We start from the raw sequence: 24,181 nt of genomic DNA on the forward strand, positions 1-24,181 counted from the left end.
AATGCAAATAGGGATGGTTCTCTTGAACCTGCGGTCCCTCAAGTAAAAATCTAGTTTATTCATAGGCGTTCCTATTTCTCCGTAACCAGCTTCCACGAAATGCTACACGTGTCCACTCATGGGACTTTTGCCCAGGTAAAGCTGTGTACAATTGCAGCCTAGGAGGTGTTTTCAGATTTCCAGCTGATGTGCCTCCAGTGCCCATAGCTACATCAGTTTGGAGATTAACAGTACTATCAGTATGGCCATTGCTGAAGGTTCCAGGTTCAATTCCATCATCTCCAGGTAGGGCTGGGAAAAATTCCCTGCCTGAAACCCTGGAGAGCTGAATCCATGTAAACAATACTAAGCTAGATGGACCAATTGGTCTGATTCGATGCAAGGCAGTTTCCAGTGTTCCCTCTTACTACTGAAATGCAGTGCTGGAACCACTTATTTATGGTTTTTAAGCAGTTACTTGAAGAACCATTGTTTTTTACAGTATTGAATCCTACTGCCCAATTTTTAAAAACAGCAATTTCTGCTCAACAGGAAAATACTAACCAGCTACCTACTTCAGCAATTATGAGCATATAGATGTGATGGCATTGCATATATTCACCTCCTATAAAACTCATCCAAAGGGTGTATAAAATGCCATCTAGTTTCCTCTACTGCTCTGAAATCCTGTAGTGGTAACCTTTAATGTTCATAAAATCACAGCCTGTTTACACCAGGGATGGAGAACTTTTCACAGCCCAATGCCCATTTTCCCTTCTGGGGCCACATGGCAGCAGTAGGCAAAACCAGAAGAAAAACTGGCAAATGTTACCTTTGTTGAACAGGCTAGTTTCTATACACACTCACACATCTCTCTGTCCAGACAAGGATGATACATTCTGTTCAAGGCAGGCAAAACCACAGCCAAGAGCCAATGAGCACCACATTCAGCCTTCAGGCCAGGTTCCCCACTTTTGTTTTAATCCAGTGAGCTTTTCAAAATTTGTTTTTAATAACAGTAGTGTCCATGTCATGGAGTATTCAATGAACAAAGGCTCACCAGGCAAGGGACTATGTCACAGGGTGCATCATGGCGCATGCTAGGCCGTGGCCCACTGAGATGAACCATGGTGCTGGTGCTAGGGGCAGCCCAAACAACTGACAAATTTATATTAGCACTTTGCCTCCAACCACAATCTGATGTATGTTTGCAAAGTATATTTTGGATGTTAGCGTCAAGCAGTTTGCTAACATGGATGTCAAAGAAACTTAGGTAGCTGACTTACATCAAGTCAGATTGTTTCTCCTAGCCCAGTATTGCTTTTGTATGTTGACTGGTAAAAACACACACACATGGTTTTAGGCAGAGACTTTTCCAGTTAAAAGGATCCAGTAGTAGAGGATTTGAGTTTCCAGAGGTTAAAGCTGGGACCTTCTGTACGCAAAACCCTGACTCTATTACTGAGCTGCCATTCCTTCTCCAAAATTCTAGTTTGTCCCAGTGAATTAGTTGTTGAAAACCAGGGAGTAGATGAAAGGTAAGAAGGACAGTGAATTAGCTCAAAAGGGAAGCTCCTGATCAGAACCCCCTCCCCTGCTGAATTGAGCTTTAGGATGGTTGAAAGAATTTAATAAAATGGAAACCTTCTGAACAGTTGAAGAAAACAGATTTATTTTAGAAGAGTGCAATTACAAATGCTATAATACAAAGGTATATGAAAAGAAAATTCAAAACAAATTAAATAAACATGGATGTTTCAAGCTTTAATCACAATACATGTACCAATAACGAGTGCTCTGTTGCTTTAATCTTCTTTGAGTGCATACATGATATCGTCCTGGCTAACATTAAGTCGAACTCGCATGTGGATATATTTACTATTAGAATCTGTTAGCAAGAGTCTATAGGCACTAAGCCGTGACACAACTGCCAGTGCGTCTGATACAGTAGGAGTTTGCAGGCCTTCAATTCTACACAATGCAACATGCTGATGAAATATCTAAAGAAACAAAAAAAAGGGGAGAGGGACTTGGTTTATGAAAACATAGGAAGCATCAAAGCGAATAACTGATCTCCTTCCTTTCTTGGAAAAGTATGGAAACCAATGAGTTATATACAGTTTGTACCTCGGGTTACAAACACCTCGGTTTACAAATGCCGCTTACCCAGAAGTAGTACCTCGGGTTAAGAACTTTGCCCCAGAATGAGAACAGAAATCGCGCGGCAGCAGTGGGAGGCCCCATTAGCTAAAGTGGTACCTTGGGTTAAGAATGGTTTCAGGTTAAGAATGGACCTCCGGAACGTATTAAGTTTGTAACCAGAGGTACCACTGTATATATTTATAGCTCAATAGTAGTAGAGCATATTTTCCCCATGCATTTAGTACTGAGGTTCAATGGTGAACAATTGCTAATAGAATTCAAACCAGTACCATTTGTTGTATATTCTGAACCACAAGTTTTTAAATAAGTTCCCAACACTGAGTCTGTGACTGCTTTATTATTACAGCCACCATCCAGTAAACTGACTTGTTTTCAACATCTATGATATATTTTGGAAAGTGGTTTGTCTGTCCATCCATCTGTTGTTAACAAGTTCACACACCTCCTAAGGTATTGCTACCAAACACAGCACGAGGATTTCCAAGATGGGGGTTGCAGTTGTCCATGTTTGGACACCAGATGCCATTTTGAATCAAGATGGTGGACCAAAACATCACTTTGGCATGACTTTGCCCATGTTTTTTTGGCATAGGTTCAGCTGCCTCTGGCAATATCTTTACCAAACTCAGCCACAGGGATTCCCAAGGTGGGGGTGCCAGACTTCATTGCCATTTGAATGCCAGGCACAATCTTGAATCAAGATGGCAGAACCAAATGTGATTTGCCTGATTTTGGCATGGCGATCCACACTCACAAATTGCATTATCCATTTAAAAAACACAATATTTTTTTCATTTCTACAAATTCCCACACAGTGCCAGGCACTCCCTGCTAGTATAAAACAGGTTTATGAGTTTAAATAAGATAGCTGAACAGGAAGAGGTTAAAAAAAGGTGGGCTGGATATTCTTTTAATGTTATTACTGGTTTGATTTCTGTAATTTTTCAATTTTACTGTACAATTGCAACATCTGAGCTTACCTTTTAGTATTATGGATCTACTGTATTTGAAGCTTTGTGACTTACATTGTATATTGATTGTTAGAAGTCATTTTGAGAGAGCTTCCCCCCCCCCCCAAGAAGAGGCATATAATATTTTAAACTAACAAAAGCAAAAAGCATGGAATTTTTTGTCTATGCATATATGTGAACTGTAGCCTACATGTACAATAGGTTAAATTGCAATGACCTACATACGTGCATAGCAACAGTCAAAGGTGCACTCTTTGAATATAGCTAAAGCATTCTGGCTGAGATAGTAAACAAATTCAACATGCAATATTTTTAGATTACCTGCTGAACTGTAGACTCTTCCAGTCCTGACCTGCGAAATTCTGCAATTGTTGCTTTTAGGAAAATTTGCTCATACAGTGAAGCGTTCCTGAAAGAGAACAAAAAGCCCCCAAAGCTTAATTAGTCATATATAAGATTTTACTGTGTAACAGATATAATTTGGCTTGAAAAGCAGTGTCTAAACCTCTGATGTAACGGTATTTGCTTCTAAAATATGTGTATACAGAAAGTTTAATTAACCATAGGTCTGAAAGAACTACAAACACCCAGCATACAAAGGTTGTTTATTTTGTCAGAAGAGAACTTTCTGTAATTTGCAAAATTTTATTTTACAATTGCAATTCTCAGTGTTGCTCTATCCAAATAGAGAGAGAGCGCACCTGTATTCTAAAATCCGAGCTTCCTAATTCTGCCACTTTCAACAACGTAGGAAGCAGAAGCTGAAACAAGGATATGGGTTGTACAGGTTAGCACAAACTGGTTTGACATGTTAGTACTGAACCACTAAATTAGTTTTGCTACACTAAAATTTTAGAACACAGTTTGTGCTGTGACAGCCATTAAATCAATCACTAGAATTTGCTTCAGATTAGATGCTATAGAATAACGTGCTCCCCATACAGATGCAATCATTGTAGAACAAGTTCATAGGTGGCTGCTACAGAATGATAATCAGAATTTGCTCTCTGGGACCTCAAGCAGAGAAGCTACACAGCTAATGAACTACTGTCCATTACCGAATGGCATGTATATAAGGGGATGAGAACATTTCATCTATGGCTTCCATAATGTGTGCCATGCTGACCAATCCACGGACACTTTTCTGACTAGGAAATTCGCAGATCTCAGCGGCCCTTCTGCAGATATCAAGGCAACGTCTTGCATCACCAGATAAAGCTGCCACCTAAAACAAAACATTAAAATTTTAAAATGACAAAGTTGTTGCAGTCCTAGTGTCCCACAAAGCATAGTGCAGTTTTTCAATGTTTCCTTCCGAAAAAGGTAATACTGTAATCCTTTCTCTGTCTTCCTGTCAGATCAGAGCGGATGCAGGAAGGGGGAGGAAGGAAGGAGATAACTCAATTAACTCTCCCCACCAGTTATTCCATCCTCCATTAACAGGCACTGCTGCCTCCTTACTTCTTTCAACATCTCTCTATGAGGCTTATAAATAGCCACCAGGAGGAGTCTGGGGCCTCCTCTTGACCCCACCCTTACCTTATCCACCTGCAGCCATTCCAGGCTAATTACAGTTCAGGCGACTCACAAGAAAGCAGCTGGTTGAGCAGCTTCTTCCCCACAACATTACATTTATTATTGGATTCTTATTCTTTATTCTTAAATCCCTTGGTTTTCCAGCCTCTTCCATTCACCCTTGTTAACTTTGCCTCTCTCACTCTTGTTGTAACGCCCACAGTTTAAATTGTCAATCTCGCTAGGAACAAGGAACTGCCTTTTTGCACATCATCATTTATGTGCAAAATAAAAATATACGCCGTCACTACTCAAATGACTTTTATATGATTTTCTGGCCAACCATTGATAGTCATTTCAAACACAGGCATTTAGAATTCAGACAAAATAGAAAATTCATGTTTATTGCCCATTGATATGTGGTCTCTTTATTTCTAGTGGTTTAATTTATTATTAAGGCCAGTACTAACTGCCACCAGATTTTCAAATACAGTGGTACCTCTGGTTACGAACGCCGCAAGTTACGCTTTTTTGGGTTACGAACTTTTTAACCCAGAAGTGAGTGTTCCGAGCTCTCAGAGGCCTTGCCGCTGCCTGGAGCCAAGCCCAGACATCCGCGGGGCCTGCGGAGGCTCCACGATTGGCCTCCAGCCATGGGAGCTCTCTGAGGCCTCCACGAATGCCCGGAGCCAGGCCCTGACACCTGCAGGATGCCCAGCAGGTCACATCCCACCCCCAAAGTTAGGTAAGGAACACTTACCTAACAAAGACCAGGAGCAGTGAAGCTGTTAATGAAAACAAAGATGAGCCTGGGCTGAAAAGCCCTTTACCAACCCTTGCCCCACCCCCAGCTATAGCAAGGTGGGTGGCACCTAGCCAAGTAAGCCCACCTACCCTATGGGAGGGGGTGGTGGAAAACTTTGGGATTCTGCAGGGGATTTTGGGATTTGTTTATGTGAGTCTGCCCTGTGCCTTTGTCTCTGCTTTGCTCCTTCGTTTGGGGGACTTCTGGGGGACTCTGCCTTCTGCCATTGTTTTGGGGATCGTGTGGAGCCCAGTTCAGCTTCTGGCTGATTGTGTGAATGCAGAAATGGATAAAAGCTCCCCAGCCAAACAATGACTATCATCAGTGCATGTAAGAAAAAAAATAAACGTTAATTTTTTTCATCTACAATGCTGTCTTATTTATTTTATTGTACGGTACACTGATTATTGCCTTCATTTTATGGATCAATGGTCTTGTCAGATAATAAAATTTGTGTTAAATTGCTGTTTTAGGGGGTGTTTTTCATTGTCTGGAATGGATCAATCCACTTTTCCATTACTTTCAATGGGAAAGTGTGCTTCAGGTTAAGAATGCTTCAGGTTAGACACTTCTGCTTTTGAGATGAAGGCGTAAGCAGACACGCCGAGGAGCTCTGCAGCAAGAATGAATTTAATTCTAAATTATATACTGGAAATGTGGGAGATTACAAGGGGTCAAAAAAACCCCCCCGAATGTATTGTGCCATATTAGAAGCAAAAAAACTTGTCTTGATGAATTGGAAGAGCCGCAAAAAGATCCCATTGAGCACATGGATTGACAATATGGACAGACTAGTTACCTATGAACGAATCACATATTGACGCAAATTAAGAATGGATAAATATGAAGAAATCTGGAAGGAATACTTAAGCGACAAGGCAGACAGTGGTGGGAAGTAGGGGGAGGAGAGGTGGGGAAATATTGTTAAAAAGGTGTAGTTATAGGTATATCAGTACTCAAATCTGAATTGTTAAATTGTGTTATTAGTGTTATTGTGGTTTTCGTTGTATATTTTTTTCTGGTTGTTGTTTGTATTGAAAAAATGATTAAATAATAAAAAAAGAATGCTTCGGGTTAAGAACGAACTTCCGGAACCAATTAAGTATTTAACCTGAGGTACCATTGTATAAAAACAACATAGACATGCCTGTCCGTACACCCAAGTTTACCTTTCTAGAAACAAGCTGAATTGCATCCTCTTCAAATGCTTTCAAATGGGTCATCCTTGATGAGACAATCTGCTGTAACTGTTTATAGGTATATGGCTGGAAGGACATTCTGGTAAGACCCTACCAGTGAAGAAAACAGTGAACATTTAATTGCTGGTACATCTCAAGAACTTGCTTAACACCCAAAAACATGTTTCTCCACTGTGAGCAGAGACGTTTCAGACTGAATTCTGACATTTAAGGCGACAGCCAACAGTGTTTATAGCCTGCTTGCAAAACAAGACTTCTGGTTGCGTAGATGAGTTCTCCCCTATGCAGCCCCACCTCCGCACCCCAAAAACTAGCTCCTAAGGGTTGGAAGAACCTCCAGAGCAGATGCTGGGGGTGAATGGAGGCTGCAGAGGGAGCCCCTGCCATGTCCACTAGGCACAGCATTGGATCTCACTCTTATTGCTTGCCACCTACCTTCCTACAAGCAAGTGGCAGAAGCGATTCTTATCTTTACCATGGTATTCCGCTCACAAGACAAGAAAAGAGGCATATCCAAGTACAAAGAAGTTATATCTTCATGGAACCAACAAAATACATAACAAGGCCAACTGTCAGAGGTGATGGGAGTCACAGGTTGTCCATTCCATAATATACAGATGGTCTTAATCCAGCTATCCAAACAAGACTGACAAACCCTCTGGCTGCTCCAGTGCGTGTGTTCAGACACAATTCTGGACATTTACTATAGTTAGGGAAATTAATTTGTGCATCTGCTGCATGCTAGTACATGTAGCCTGAGTATTCATGCATCACTCCATCCTTCCTCCGAGTGATCAATGGTATCAGTTAACATCCAAGGAAATTTACCAACGCTCTGATCTCCGGACACAATAAAGAATTCTGCATAACTACAGCAATAAAGTCAAAAATACATACCAGCCTGCTAGCTACTCTGTTCATCATAATTCTCTCTGGCAAATCCATGGTGTTAGCAATGGCCAAGACAATCAGTTTGGCATCTTTCTTGGTTGGCCAGTCAAAGAGATTGTACATCACATTCTGTTTTCGGGTCCACAGGAGATCAAGCTGGAACAAGGAAGAAGGGATGACAAAGTTACAAGCTCACATAAAATGGTCTACAAAATATGTGGGAAATCTGGTTTCAATCACAGGTTTGAACAGATTTATGTAACCTTGGGCAAGACTTGATCCGTTACAGATGGCCACATAAGGGGGATACAGAATAAAACACAGACATAGCCAGCATTTAAATGTACATTGTGTTGTTTTAAAAAATTAGCTCCGTTTACCCTCTCTAAAAGGTAAAGGTAAAGGTACCCCTGCCCGTACGGGCCAGTCTTGACAGACTCTGGGGTTGTGCGCCCATCTCACTTAAGAGGCCAGGGGCCAGCGCTGTCCGGAGACACTTCCGGGTCACGTGGCCAGCGTGACAAAGCTGCATCTGTTGAGCCAGCGCAGCACACGGAAACGCCGTTTACCTTCCCGCCAGTAAGCGGTCCCTATTTATCTACTTGCACCTGGGGGTGCTTTCGAACTGCTAGGTTGGCAGGCGCTGGGACCGAGCAACGGGAGCGCACCCCGCTGCGGGGATTCGAACCACCGACCTTTCGATCGGCAAGCCCTAGGCGCTGAGGCTTTAACCCACAGCGCCACCCGTTACCCTCTCTACATATAGCTAAATGTGGGATGTTTCCTTTTTGTCAGCAACAAATTTGTCCTTGCAGAACAAACAACCTCATGGGTAGCTGAATCCCAAGGCTGCAATTAAGCCAGTTTCATGGTACAGATCAAAAAGGCAACAATCCCCTAGTTTTGGAATACATATACATCAGGTTAAATTTATTTCTGATGCTATACAAATCCTCGCATTACCTCATCTACTACAAGTATTACAGTTTTCCTTTTAGGTCCTCGCTTGCAGAATGTCTTCTCCAGCAGCTCGGCAGCATGGACTGCAGTTGCCTTCTGGCCTGTCAGTAACTAAACACGATTAAAAAGATTCTGAAGTTACAACCCAGCAATAAGTAGTAACTCATTCTGTTTTACCAATAGCACAATCCTATACCAATAGCACAATCCTATCCATTTCATATGTGAAATCCAACTACTGTATCTTAAAACTGCAAGCTGTTTTTGGGGTGCCTTGGCAAAAAAGGCAGCATATAAATGCAATAAGGTAATGATAATAAAAAATGTTTTCGCAAGCAAGCTGTAGAATGAGAGCAGTCTTCGCCAACCTGGTGCCCTCTAGATTTTTTGGAGTGCCAGCTAGAACTGATGGGAGTTGTAGTCCAAAACATCTAAGGGCACCAGGTTGACAAAGGCTGAATTAGGGGGCTAGTAGTGATTGGAGTGCTTTTTCGGTGGAATTGTTTTAGCTCCCTCTTCTGATCTGCAGAGGTAAGTCAAGCATAAGGGCCCATCTGCTTGAGCAGTTTTAGTTAAAAGACTTGGAAAATCTCTTCCCAAACATAACAAAACAGGCACTCACGTTCAAGATCTGCACATAGGCTTGATGGGGATCAGTCAACTTCATACCATTGATCTCTATACACTGGAAAGATGGCAACTCATTGTTTTCGGCTGCCTGCTCAAGACAACGAATGACCTCATGAACAGTTGCTGTTTTACCTGTTCCGGGAACCCCAGAAATGTACATGCACCTGAAACAGGAAGAGCACCTATGTTGTAAACATGTAAATCTGAAAGGCAGGGAGAATCCTGAATCCTGTGTTCCTGATATAAACGTGGCCTTACTCTACATTAGCCCAACTTTGCCTGCTAGGACTTTAACCAGCTCTCCAGCACCCTAGGCAGAAAGCCTCTTCCTGAAACCTTTACTCAATCTATATAATACTATTATTAACTGGATATACTGGAACTTGAATATGGGAGCATCTGCATATGAAACAGGTGCTCTGCCACTTTTCTGCACTGGACTTAATAAGCTCTCTTTTTCTCTCTTGATTAGCTCCTGAAGAAGTTTGAAACAGGACGTGCTTATTTAATCACTCCTAAAAGCCTTCGAACCCACATGTATCTTTTAAAAAACATCTGCCTCTAAGCACAGTGCCACAAATAAGCTTTATTATAAATCTCAGAAACTATTTACTTGGGGGGGGGGACTGGCATGATCTCCACATTATTATTTTTTAAATGAAACCCAGGTGTTCACAAGCAGCTGTTATGCTTCTCACTCATTTGAGCTAATCCCGCTCCCTCCCACCTAAGACACTCACCCTCCTGTCCCATCAATGAGTTTGCTTTCTATAAAGTTATAGATATCCTGGAACTCCTTTTCACGGCAGGGCAAGGACTCTGGGACAGCAGATACATGCAGCCTGTTTAAAGGAAAACAAAAGGGCAAGAGGGTTACCCGAGTGCCTTGTTACAAGCTTCTAAATCCCAGAAGAGGTCATGCATTCTTATCTAGATATGCAGAATACTCTAAAGAATGATTATTTAAATATTAGTGCCCCGGGACAAAATAAAATAAAATGAAATTGAGACTGAATACTGAAACCAAGTTTTCAAAGACCTCTCAATCAAACATGAAACTAGGAAGAATGTGACCTGGAATACTAAGCATGCATCTATTTAAGAGAGAGAAACATGACTTGCACTGGAACCATAAATACCCTTTACACAACCCATCAAAAGTAATTCCCAGTTCTCCTCACTTTATATATAACGTCCCCCCCCCCTCTTTGCTAAATATCAAGAACCCCTCACGTTACCTTATCCTAGCCTCTTCCAACACATTGCCAGGCTTCTGTGTGGTTTGATTTCGGCTGCGGATTCTGGGGGTAGCATTACGTGGGGTCTTGGGGGTTCTCGGCTCAGGCTGCAGAGAAAACTCATATCCATAAATATCAGTGCTATTGTTTTGAATATCAGCCAGAGCACAACTGGTCTCAAAATTTGTATACACCAAACATTTAAAGATATTAAGATCCCAAAACAGCTGAGATGTACTTAGGTTTGCAACCAAACTTAAGGAGTTAGTTAAACAGGGAAGCAACAGATTGTTTGTTTGTTTAAAAATGGTATGAGAAATTCTGGGGCCTGTCCCTATTGGAAAAAATATCACACCAAATGAAAACCCTATTGGATATGGCTTGTTCTGTTAATTTCCTAACTGTGCAATCCTATACATGTCTCAATTCAGAAGTAATTAGTTCAATAGAGCTTATTTCCTGGTAAGAGGGGACTGCAGTCTAACTTACCATTCATCACATTTACTAAGGTAATAATGCTCAGAATGGAGAACCAGTTAAACATAAACAGTTACATATTTATTTTAAATAGGATGCTTTTCTTTCTTCTCTGTTTTCTAATACATTTCCAAAGCTGCCGAGTAAAGAGATATTTATAGATTCAGATATATTTTAAATTTATTTAACTGGTTAATGTTTATATTTTATTATGCTTAAAAATCTTAAAAACACTTTAAAACAAAAAGCAACTGAATGAAGTAACAAAAAGTAACTAGGGGTTCTGTAGTGCTTTGAAATTGTATTGTGGCTTAAGCTTTTCATTGTATGCCAAATAAATTTTTCAGGTCTTTAAGGCACCACAAGGCTTTGTTGGTTTTGCTGCAGCAAACTACCATGGCTAAGTATTTCACCTTTATCCAAAAGTTAGATTTCAAGCAACAGGATTAGGTAAGAGGAAATAATGGGTCCCAAGAAATAATGTTGAGTCCTTCCTCTCTGGAGTAGCTCAGTTGGTTGGACCATGGTGCTGATAACGCCAAGGTTGCAGGTTCGATCTCTGTATGGGACAGCTGCATTTTCCTCTGCATCGCAGGGCGTTGAACTAGATCATAGGTAGGCAAACTAAGGCCCGGGGGCCGGATCCGGCCAAAGCGCCTTCTAAATCAGGCCCACGGATGGTCAGGGAATCAGTGTGTTTTTACATGAGTAGAATGTGTCCTTTTATTTAAAATGCATCTCTGGGTTATTTGTGGGGCATAGGAATTCATTCTTCTTCTTTTTCAAAATATAGTCCGGCCCCCCACAAGGTCTGAGGGACAGTGAACCGGCCCCCTGCTGAAAAAGTTTGCTGACCTCTGAACTAGATGATCCTCAGGGTCCCTTCCAGCCCTACAAACCTAAGGTCCTATGAACACCTATGTGCTACTTGTGGCAAAGCTCAGCGTAATAAAACAAAGGTGGTCTTACTTTCCCCCCAGCAGAGAGTCACAATGCAAAAATGGCGCCCATGCTTCCATGTCATTATACAGCTAAGAAACAGAGCCACTGTCTTCACAGATTGCTCTCAGCTATTATGTTCTTGAGCACCCAAGCTTCTGAACAAGGCAGTTCACTAAGTTCATACAACTGCTCAAAGTAATTAGAGATCAGCAAAAAATGGCAGAGGTCTCTACTTACATTGTTGCTTGGACCCTTGGCAGGAGTCCCAGCAGCCGCTTTCCTTGAGATTTTTGGAGTAGACCTCGCTTGCCTCTTAGGTGTACGGAGCACCTTGAAGTCTTCACCTTCATCATCGCTGCTACTTGAACCAGAACTTTCCAAGGGGAAAATGTCATCCTCTTCCTCTTCATCCTTCTCAACTGTATTAAAAAAACTTAAGGCAAATGGATTTATCACCTCTTATGTCCTATACACTAATGTGTTTTAAATAATTGCAAGTTCTTTGGTCGGACGGTACCAGCCGAACAAAAACTGAGGTGGCCGTGACAGCAAAGATCAATACTTTTACAATGATGGTACAGTTTTGAGAAACCAGAAGAAGAAGAAGAAGAAGAAGAAGAAGAAGAAGAAGAAGAAGAGAAAAAGGGGGTGATAGCATTAAGGTACACCCCATATGATGAAAATATACACTGTTGGTTCTTTTACTATGTCCACATCAGCTCTAGATAAGAAAACAGAAGCGACATGAAATTTCTCATGGCAGATCCCAAACTCTTGTTCTAGAAGTGAACTCTGTGTTATTGAAAAAAGCTACAAATGCCCTTCTATTCAAAGATAGCACCAAATGCAGCCCCTCCGGCTCTCTCTAATCTGGTCCTCAGGGAATCTTCTTAGGTCACCCACCTCACCAGTCTTGCTCCACCCTCCTCAGGTGCTTTTGCCAGGTAGAATGTGCCCTTTAACTGTGAAAATGCTTCTTGATTGCCTGGATGAAGTATGGAGAGATGTGGGTGGGTGTAGAAACCTCTGATTTCTTTGTGGCCAGAATGTAACCTACTGTACAAAGGCATGAGTCACAGCCGGTGCCCCGTGCACTTTTGCCTCTGGTCTTCCACCAACACTGGAAGGTAGCTATCGGAAGAGTCTCCATGAGGAAATGTGGCCTTTAGGTTAAAGCTGGGTTACCCTCCCTGGCTTAATATGTGTTTGTGTGTGCATACAAGTGCACACAGAAACACTCAGACAATCCTTGCACGTTCATTTCTGTAACAAAGCAGGCTCCCCTGGGCTGTGAACTGCATGTAGCCAAACTGTCTCTAAAAAGAATATATTCTTACCTAAGGTGTTTTGCAATGCGGGCAGAAGTCGCCTGCACACATTTCCTGCGTGAACGAGGAGTCAGCGCTGGGCTCACGGCTTCTGGTTCTTCACCCAATCTGCAAGGGAAAATGGGAGGTTTTTCTGACTTCTTCATAGTGATAAGACACTGTGCCTTGATTGACAGAAAGCACTAGCTTTCTGAGTTCCCATCGATTGTCACTTCAGCATCTTACTGTAAAGTTTAGCACCACAAAAAAGTCAGCTATAGAACGCACACAGTGAAGCCAATGTTTCTTGCTCAGAGCACTTCAGCTTAGGCATGTAGTCTAGAAATCAGTTATCACTCAGTGACCTGGATCACACATAATGACAAGCCAAACTATACTGGGGCCATGCAAATGTGCAGTTTGGACAACACATTAAGCCAAACACTGGCTTAGCTCAGCAAGGTGCAAGAGTAAAAAAAACCCACTGGGGATGAGCAAAGTGGCTGCAAACTCCCCTCCAGCAGCCAACACATTTGTGCAGTGCTGCAAAAGCAGAGCTGGGCATCCTGTGACGTGTGAACCTGGGCAGCATCTATATTGGCTGAAGGAGGGTCATCCAGCCAAGTTGCCGGTTACATGATACAGAAATTACCAAACCTCTGTATACTATATTGTCCTAGATATGAATTTATACACATAATAAGTAGAACTGATGTAAAACTGCAGTGATATATTTTTAAGCCTTCTTAAAATTTCACTTGCTTAATAAAACAGAAGGGGATATTCCTTAGGGCAAACAAATAAAAGATCCACAAACACCTCTAAAGATCACCCACCTTGTCTTTGAATTGACCTTAGGAATGGCTGCTTGGCTCTTTGAGACTCTGGATTCTTTGGCTGCCTTGCAAATCTTATCCTGTTTGTTTACATCATTTGAACTAATGGGAAAGAAAAACATAAAACATGCCTCTAAGAGATTTTTTGGGAAATAAATGTTAAAATTCATTTCAGTAAATTCTCCCTGGTTTTACCATAGGAAAACATATTGATGATACTGCGATTTACATTTTTAAAAATTGTATCCCAACTCTGGGATCACTTTGCAATGAAGGAGGGGTTAAAATATTTCAAAATAAATACCCGCAAGCAGCCTGGCTCTAGAGAATAGCACCCTATACATCCTTACCTGGAAGTAAGTCTCAATTGAATTCAGTGGGACTTACTTCTTACTAGACTGTGTAGGGTTGCACTGTCCATTTCCTAACTTTTCATCCTTACCTTTAATGCCTTTTAAATAATTTCTGAGTAGTTGCTTCAAGAAGGAAATAGCCAATGTGAGTAAAATATGCTTTACATATAAAACTATAAAAATACAGCCGTACCTTGGATCCCCAATGCCTTGCAAACCGAATGTTTTTGCTCCCAAACGCTGCAAACCCGGGAGTGTTCCGGTTTGTGAATGTTCTCTGGAAGCCGAACGTCTGACGGGGCTTCCGATTGGCTGCAGGAACTTCCTGCAGCCCACTGGAAGCTGCTCATTCGTTTCCAAACATTTTGAAAGTCAAACGGACATCCAGAACGGATTCTGTTCAACTTCCGAGGTACAACTTGGAAATACCTGTTTTCTGTAAGATGGAGAAGCAGATTCTGGGAGGCTTTTTGACTGCAGAAAAATAAGTGATCTGGATTTCTCAATATCGACTGGTCAGAATCACCTTGTACATGATTTAAATTTTTTCACTCTCTCTTTAAAAAGCAGACCCATGTACCAGATCATAAACTTATATTGGAAAGTCCCAATTTCCAAAAGCATTTTGTCATGCAGCCCAGAGAGTTGTTCTACAAGATCTTCATCTTAGTCACTATGTATAACTGGTCCTCAGCCAGCATGGCTGATGGCCAGGGAGGACAGGAACTGTAAGCTACCCCTGTAGGGCAGGTGCTATTTGTATCTTAGATTTATTATTACCACTACAAAATAAACCTTTTTGAACATTTATCGATCTGCTGCACAAACAAAAGCAAATTAATATTAATTTCTCAAGCAAAGGTATTCTACCTCAAGAATCTTTGTCTCTTATTTCAACAGAATTTTTTTGTTAGATTAGTGTATGTCACACAGATGGCCACATTTAAGTGTTTGGGACAGAAAGCCGACACTTGCAACTTACTCTTTGGCATTCCTTTTCACAGCAGAACTCCTGGCTTTCACACTAGAAACTTGGTCACTCTGGCAAGGAGATGATATGTTTTTGTTGGGTCTTTCAGACTTTCTTCCCAGTGGTTTGATGTCTAGGAAGAGGTCTCCCTCAGCAACAGCAGCACAGGGTATTTTTGGAGGAGAACCTTTAATGCCAGTAAATGTCACTTTTCGTTTGAGGGCAGATTGCTCCAGAGGCTCAAAGAAACCATAGTCTAGAAGCTCAATCATATCTTGCTCTGCCAGCACACTTCTAGGTTTTGTTGGACCTAAAATCCAAAAGTAGCAAAATGAGTAAGTTTTTAGCAAGGCAACAATCAGTTTAGAATTCACATGTGCCAGATGGTCTAACAAAAGGTTTTCCTTTGGTTAAGAGAACTCAGTTAATACAGAACAGAACTTTCAAACAGGTCGGCTGCAATATGGCTCAGAGTTCAACCACTTTTTTGCTTTTGGAAAACAAATAGGTTTGTGTGGTTTTTACGTAGCACACTTGATCCCACAGTTCCTAGCAACGCAATCTCATTATTTATGTTTCTATGTCCAGTACAATAAAGTGGCAGGACAGAATTCTATTCCCTCTCAATCACAAGCTTCCAAACCTTTGTGGCAAAGCAACAGAAGCTCCACTGTTACCCCACAAAATCAAGATTGCTCTTCTATAAATGATATAAAACTGGGTGCTAAATAAGACATAATCCAACATGACACAGATTTCATGTCAGGTATTTGATTAGCTTTATTTGCACTGAACACATACAACTGCTGTCATAAATTTGGAGACCACCACTATTGACATTATTCAACAGGGGCTCAAAACATTAGTTTTGATTACAAATCTATGATTCACCACCACCAACACCACTTGAACAGGCATCCAAACTGAGGTAATATCAGTTGAACAGGAATTACAGTGGTGCCTCGCAAGACGAAAAGAATCCGTTCCGCGATTCTCTTCGTCTAGCGGTTTTTTCGTCTTGCGAAGCAAGCCCATTGACAGCTTAGCGGATTAGCGCTACAGCGGTCTAGCGGCTTCTAGCGATCAGCTGTTAAGCAGCTTATCAGCGGATCAGCTGTTAAGCGGCTTAGGAAAAGGGGGGAAAGCGGGGAAAAACCGCGGGGACTCGCAAGATTTTTTCGTCTTGCGAAGCAACATAGGGAAATTCGTTTTGCGAAACGCCTCCAAAACGGAAAACCCTTTCATCTAGCGGGTTTTCCGTCTTGCGAGGCGTTCATCTTGCGGGGCACCACTGTAATTTGCTGGGTTCAATTCCCAAGATGTGAAATGCAAGCTTTTTTTTACCCAGTTTTGGGCCATTTCCCCATTCCCATCCCACCTTCTGAAAGGTCCTCTTACACTCAATACATATCTTTCAGGGGACATAAATCGGTAGCAGAAGTGAGCAGAAAACAGATGATTTACCCCTTGTCTGAGTACAGCACTGGCTATTACCTTTTGTTAACCATGGTTCCTACTATCAAGTGTATTAGCTACTTGTGACAGAACACCTGTTTTCATGACTAAGGTCCAATCATGAACATGTCCAGTTCAAGGATCACAGGTAGTCTGACTCACAGTAGCTTCCTCATCCAAAGACCTCATGACAGTATCTACACGATGGGTAGGCAAACTAAAGCCCAGGGGCCGGATCCGGCCCAATCGCCTTCTAAATCCGGCCCACAGGTGGTCCGGGAATCAGTGTTTTTTTACATGAGTAGAAGGTGTCCTTTTATTTAAAACGCATCTCTGGGTTATTTGTGGGGCCTGCCTGGTGTTTTTACATGAGTAGAATGTGTGCTTTTATTTAAAATGCATCTCTGCATTATTTGTGGGGCATAGGAATTCATTCATTCCCCCCCCCAAAAAAAAGTAGTCCGGCCCCCCCACAAGGTCTGAGGGACAGTGGACCAGCCCCCTGCTGAAAAAGTTTGCTGACCCTGATCTACACTAAGCAGGAAAAAACCCCCTACCATATCAGTTTCTCCCCCCGAAACTACCAAGCAGAACAAGAGAAATATTATACCATTTTACCACATTAATTCCTACTTTAGAATTGTTCAAGGGTATTTAGATTTATAATCTTTACATCACTATTCATAAAATTCTGTCTCTTCAACCCTAGGTAAAACATTTGTCAGCTTCCAGAGCTAACAATGTTTTTGCAGACAAAAATATGTGCAAGATCATTTGTGAACATACTATTCAGCTGCAGTTTTTTCTTTGCTCCCGGAGTCTCAGTGCCAATGGCTAGTCTTTGGGAACATCTCTGCTTAGAGTGCGAGGATTTGGAGGCAGAATGTCTTGATTCTACTTCCATCATGGCGGCGCTGCTTTTTCTTGTACTTCGAGTGACCTTTTCGGTTTCTACTTCCAGAGAGCAATTTCTGCGTGAAGGAGTCCGGTGGTGCACGTCTGCAAAATCAGTGTTGTTGTTTTTCATTTTCACAGAGTCTTTCAACTCTGCCAGTAAGCTAAGAGGCAGTGGTTTAAACTTTTTTCCATCCCAAGATTCTCTTACAAAGAAAATGTGCTCATCATTTGATAGGTCAGGCAATGCTTCCAATGTGGTCAGTGGAATAACCTAGAAAGGTAGCAAAATATCAGATGATTATTTGTTCAAAAGAGTATATTCAACGCTTAAGAACCGTGAAAATATGATGCAATCAATATAGCAAAACTCTCAATAGATCTTCAGTGCTATACAGTGGTACCTCGGGTTAAGTACTTAATTTGTTCCGGAGGTCCGTTCTTAACCTGAAACTGTTCTTAACCTGAAGCACCACTTTAGCTAATGGGGCCTCCTGCTGCTGCCACGCCACCAGAGCACAATTTCAGTTCTCATCCTGAAGCAAAGTTCTTAACCTAAGGTACTATTTCTGGGTTAGTGGAGTTTGTAAGCTGCAGCGTATGTAACCTGCAGCGTACGTAACCCGAGGTACCACTGTACTAAACTTCTCCAGTTATTGTTTAAAGCATAACAATGACAAAAGGAAAGCTTTCCCCACACACCTATTAACATTTTCTTACAATAACGTAAACTCCTATCCTTAGAATTACCTTTCTGGTTTGAGTAATGGCACCAACTTGCAGTTTTCCTAGGGCATAATTCTGTCTCTTACTATTACTGAAAAACCCAAAGGCAGTGGTTCCCAGTCAGCTAAGTACTGCAGACACTCTGTTTTCCAAAAGCCAAGTCATGAAACCCCTACTTTTGAAAATACTGATATCTCTGTGGTAGTTTTTGCTATGTGAATGGTGCCACCGTCCCTCCAATATGTCCCAGTACATAACCGGGCCACGTTCCCTCGTGAGTCACATGGTCCACACGAGCATGGCACACCAAAAAAGAATGTCCCCGACAGTTGACAGATATGTGCCACTGACCCCAGGGGTCCACAGACCCCCAATTTGGAACCAGTGCTGTAAAGGGTGTATGTGTGGAGATTTCATGATGGAGGAACTGCCACGTTCTAAGCCTGCCAGCAAAAAGGGGGCAGGGGGGACTTTTTCTTATTATTGTCTGCCGTTTTGCTTCCCACCTACCACTCCCATAAGCACCAATGGGGGAGCTTAGTATTCTGTGGCTCCAAGTATTGTGTAATCTACTCCAGCGCACACAGCTTTGGGACTATGGCCTTGCCAAAGTTAATCTAATTGCCATAGTTAATCTAATTAATCATAGTTAACCTAATTGCCCTGTATGGTATGTACTAGCTGTTTAGAAAACGAATACTGAACAAACCCAATGTGTTTACATTTAAATGGTGATTCATTTCCAAAGTTCAGCATATATTGCTGGTAAAGCAGCCTGCAACACTTGAGTTCAAACAGCCTCATAAGTGAGATAGAAACCTCTGCCTTCTTGCTAAGTCAAAGTGAATATTTTGGCTCATGGACTACTTGAACTTCTCCATGAATACTGTAAGGTTATCAGCCAAGCAAACACCATATAAGCATCCTTTGCTACAGCAGGGGACCATCAATACAGTGGTACCTCAGGTTAAGTACTTAATTCATTCTAGAGGTCTGTTCTTAACCTGAAACTGTTCTTAACCAGAGGTACCACTTTAGCTAATAGGGCCTTGTGTCACCGCTGCTCAATTTCTGTTCTCATCCTGAAGCAAAGTTCTTAACCCGAGGTACTATTTCTGGGTTAGCGGAGTCTGTAACCTGAAGCATATGTAACCCGAGGTACCACTGTACAGTCATACCTCAGGTTGAATGTGCTTCAGGTTGAGCGTTTTCAAGTTACGCTCTGCAGCAACCTGGAAGTAACGGAGTGTGTTACTTCCAGGTTTCGCCGCTCGTGCATGCAGAGACGCTCAAAATGACGTCACGCGCATGCGCAGAAGTGGCAAAATGCGACCTGCGCACGGGCGTCTTACGTTCTATTCAGGATGCGAATGGGACTCCGGAACGGAGACCGTTCACATCCAGAGGTACCACTGTACTTCCTGAAGCTGTAGGTAAGTCAAGCTGCAATGCCAATGGAAGACTATGAACTCTACTGGGATTCTTAGGCTCATTCTATGGCTTGCTGTGCCCAGATAGCAACTAAGCATGAACCCACACACTTGCTATTACAGAGGTTGCCAGCCTCAAAGATTAAACCCCCATGGATTCCCCCACCCAAAAAACCCCAAAAGTTTTCATTACTATAAATCTGCATTATAACATTTCAACATGCTCCCAAGGAACTTCCTCCTCTCTTGCCTTCTAACATGTTATGTACATACTGTGACATTGCCAATGATATGTGTAACTGTTATGTCAGTATCCCGTTCAGGATTTTCATTCAAAAATATCTCCTGTAGATCCTCTCTTCCCATGGATTTCCGTTGATTGAGAGGTATTTCTAGCAGGCGGGAGAACCACTCCACAACTGCACGCTTTTCATGAGTACCTGGAGTAGGTAAAAAAACCCACACAATTCAGATCCGGGATGGCAAGAGCACTTGAAGCCCTTTAGCAGTTTGATGCTTTCTTACGTTTCACTAAATTAAGGAGAAAGTCAATGGCAGCAGTCAAACAGTCAAACTTGGTATTTTCAGAGAGGGCATTCAATATCAACTAGCCCCCACCCCCAGCAGCCTTTATGCAAGCCTTGTTAAAAGGGGGGAGGACAGACACATGGATTTTGGAATCCTGTGTGAAACTACCACCCATGTGGTCCCAAAGACACCCTCACACAATAAACCTCATAACAGGAAAACACAAGAAATTTATTGGATAATATCAAAATGAATTAAAAATGTATATTAGGACTATTGTTGAACAATATTTGTAAATGAATGGGGAAAAATGAAGAAGAACAATTATATATAAAATGGACAAAGACAATGCAAAAAGTTAAAGACGACATAAAAAAGCCAGAAGAAGGAAGAAGTCAGCTTGGGAGAGCAAGAACAAATGTGAAACATAATGTATGTGTATGTATAGTATGTAACTAAAAATTCAATAAAGATCATCAGAAGTCGAACGCTTTGTGAGACGAATGTTTTGGCTCCCAAATGCCACAAACCCAGAAGTGATTGTTCCAGTTTGCGAACATTCTTTGGAACTTTTTGGAAGTCGAATGGACTTCCAGAATGGATTCCATTTGACTTCCGAAGTATGACTGTAGTTTTAACAATAAACCACAGCAGCATACATTTGCAGTACTGGGCACACATGTGAAAATAATATTCTAATGCAGGCATAGGCAAACTCGGCCCTCCAGATGTTTTGGGACTACAACTCCCATCATCCCTAACAGCACAAGTGGTCAGGGATGATGGGAATTGTAGTCTCAAAACATCTGGAGGGCCGAGTTTGCCTATGCCTGTTCTAATGCAAGCACATATCTAACTTACAGAAATAAGGGTTCTAAACTAAAGGGGGGGGGGAATAGCTAGAGAAAATAGTTGCAAGTTTCTTCTCTTAGTGTCTGTTAAAGTGCTCCTGAAACATGTGAGCAGATGATAGAAGAGCTGGAACCCAGGCACTGAGCTCAGGGTTTTACACCTGAAATTATTCCAGGTATTTATTAAAACAGGATCACAGGGGGAGAGTTTCCCCCAAGTCTTAGGTTTGAAGTTCAGCAGTGAATTAAAGATGTTCTAGGAATGCACACAGAGGCTGCTCAGAGGGAGAGATAATCTTCAATCTTGCAGGTGATGCTCCTGGTCTTAAACAGACTTGAAGGAGATCCAGAAGTCTGTCTAGGTGAGTTGGCATAATGAAGGAGAAGAAGACCTGGGGGAATGGTCTTCCTGAGTGAATTAACTTTGAAAACAATGACTATGATTACTGTACTTAGTCAGGGATGACTGACCCAGGTGGTTGCCCTGGGGGAATGGCCTTCCTGAGTGCATTTACATTTTGAGAACAATGACTATGGCTTGAGGATGTCTGTGCCACTGTTCTATCTATTTTACATTTGCAGCTCTATCATATTCCCTGTTGGTTGAAAGAGCCTGTCTCCTGAGTCTGAAGCAGAGGCTTTGGAATATCATCCCACACCTGGTGCCTTTTGTTTAATAATAACCTATACTACCATTATTACAACCTGGCTTCCTAATGACTTTCTAGATTCTCATGACTTCAAGCATAAAGAAATAAACTATAGGACTGTACATAAGGTCAAGACAAGAGGGTCACTTCCTATGGCCATCTACTATAGCCAAATCCATCTTTGGTTCACTCCTGAACTCAGCAGGGAGGTTAACATTGAAAGCTACAAAACTGATAATGCAAGTCAATCTACGAAAGCAACATAGGCCATTTAAAACACATAAAGTTTTTTTAAAGCACATAATTTAAAATGCATTTTTGCAATATGGAAGTGTGTTCCAATAAAGATTAATAACCAATGTAACATTCAACAGAAACTTCACAACCAAAGTTTCTTGATTTCTCATTCCCCTTGAAGGAATAATATATGGGTAGCAAATGTGGGTTCCTCTAGATGCTATGGGACTATAATTCCCATCATCTTTGACCACGAGCCATGCTGGCCAAGGTTGAGGGTGTCCAACATCATCTGGAGCACTGGCTAACCCTAGAGTAATACCTTGCAAAGAGTGAGTAAGTATTGCTACTGGCTATCTTGGAAAAAGCCAAAATCAGAAATCCAATATACATATAAAGTGTATACCAACATATTTTTAATAAGAGGAAACATAATGAATATTTAATTATTAAGCCCCCAAATTAGCATATACTGTAGTTAACTCCTATAACATATTTATATTGCATGGGGCCCCGAATCCTTTGTACAGTACTACAGATGTTAAGCTATAGCCCAAAAATACATATTTAACAAAAATTATGGTATCACAAAAGTTGCTTAGCTTCTCTATTCTTCTAATTGTTGTTTGATCAATTTTTTATAAAATAAATGTTGAATAGTGGTGTGACATCTTAATTAGAGCTAGAAAATAATAATAAAAACCCACTTACCATCTTCATATAACTTTAAAAGTCTTGCGACAAGGAACTGATCCACATTCTCACCTTCTATTAAAATAAACTCCCCTGGGAAAATACAGGTGTCACTGACATTTTTCGATTTAACAGATATCCCCCTAGGAGATGAAGGGTATAAATTGATTGCACATTCTTTACAGTTAAGGAACAACACTGAAGACTGACAGTTTAATGTGTAGTCATAACCATGTTGACTCAGAAATAAGTCTACCTGAATACAGTGTGACTTTCTCCAAGGAAAATAGGGTTAGGATTTCAGCCTTAATCTTTACCTCTATTACCCCCCACCCCCAATTTACATTCCAGATCTACATCCTTCAGCTTTCAGAAGCTGCTTCTTCAAACAATTATACCCTTTCTTCCTTATTGCTTCTTATAATTGGAATTAGTTCACAGATCAACATAACACTGCTCCCTCTCTTTCAAACTCTCCTCAGAAGAACAAACTTTTTCACAAAGTCTGGATTTAGCCATAGCCCTCACTCCCTAAATATGTAGTACTTCCTCCCCAGTTACTCACACTTCCTTTTTCCTCCCTTCTATCTACTATATCCACTCAGTCAAATTTAAGACTGTAAGCTCCTCAGGGCAGGGGCCTGTGTTTCTTACTTTGCAAACTGCACGCACACAGATGGTGCTACATTAGCACATTCCACTAATAATAATTACAACAGTATTGTTACATAATCACCTTTTAGTACTCCATTAATAATACAGTAAAAACCATTCAGCCTTATGCAAAACATAATTTCCAAGATTGCCAGTTTATGCTACATTTATACACTGGCCTCAAGCCTACACAGCTTACCCTCTAACAATATATAGACCAAAAAATACATACCTGTAAGAGGAAAGCTGCAGCTGCTCGTCTTCAGATATAGCTTTTCCAAGCCACGAGTAGATACGCTTTTTCTGGTTTCTCGTGTTCATGGTTTCTGTGAAGAAACAGAAATATGAAGGTGCAAAGATGCAAAAAAAAGCAAGAAATCCGATTCTCGATTTTTAATCCGTTTCCACCCCACCCCAACTCGATTCTTAAAAGAATCCACACAGAGACCAATGCACGTGAGTATGAGGGGGGGCGCCTCTGCAGCCCACCCGCAGCTCTCCCGCCGGCCGCTGAACTATGGCATTGACACTCCGATGTCGCACCTGGTTCGGACTACCGTACCTCGCCGACGAGCCCACAGCTGCTCCACAAACCCGGAGAGCGAGATTCTGCCGCGGGACCCGGTGCGGCGCGCGCGCGGTTCCTTCCCTACGTCAGGATGAAACTTCGCGCCAAAGCAGACTCGCCCCGCCCCCTGAGAAGGAGGAAATGAGCCGCTGGTTAGCGACGCGGCCGCCATGTTTTTTTCTGGCCAGGCGAAGCTCGGGAAGGGCGGCTCTTTTGCCCACTGCTAAGATGGCAGGCCGGAAACCATTGTAGGTGTGGG

The 24,181-nt window shown here is 41.8% G+C and overlaps 1 protein-coding gene across 3 annotated transcripts; it reads right to left on the bottom strand.

Moving 5' to 3' along the window:
- Positions 1 to 1,624: 1,624 nt before the first annotated feature.
- On the bottom strand, positions 1,625 to 24,101 carry ORC1 (origin recognition complex subunit 1). Of its 3 annotated transcripts, none has more exons than XM_081917444.1 (18): positions 23,917 to 24,101; positions 23,587 to 23,680; positions 22,719 to 22,843; positions 20,015 to 20,181; positions 17,478 to 17,859; positions 15,249 to 15,546; positions 13,914 to 14,015; positions 13,108 to 13,206; positions 12,008 to 12,203; positions 10,352 to 10,458; positions 9,854 to 9,955; positions 9,106 to 9,277; positions 8,487 to 8,594; positions 7,530 to 7,679; positions 6,603 to 6,722; positions 4,172 to 4,338; positions 3,435 to 3,522; positions 1,625 to 1,979 (listed from the first exon to the last, which is right to left on the bottom strand). In XM_081917444.1, the coding sequence occupies exons 1-18, from the start codon at positions 24,092 to 24,094 to the stop codon at positions 1,785 to 1,787; spliced, it is 2,850 nt and encodes a 949-aa protein (XP_081773570.1). In that variant the 5' UTR covers positions 24,095 to 24,101; the 3' UTR covers positions 1,625 to 1,784. The 3 variants fall into 3 exon arrangements, with proteins under 3 accessions (XP_081773570.1, XP_081773571.1, XP_081773572.1); XM_081917445.1 differs by having other exon boundaries at positions 13,108 to 13,186; positions 13,897 to 14,015; XM_081917446.1 differs by having other exon boundaries at positions 23,898 to 23,990.
- Between the last annotated feature and the right edge of the window lie 80 nt (positions 24,102 to 24,181).

This window comes from Podarcis melisellensis (assembly GCF_964234715.1).
Source record: "Podarcis melisellensis genome assembly, chromosome: 6".
In the NCBI taxonomy this organism is placed as follows: Eukaryota; Metazoa; Chordata; class Lepidosauria; order Squamata; family Lacertidae; genus Podarcis; species Podarcis melisellensis.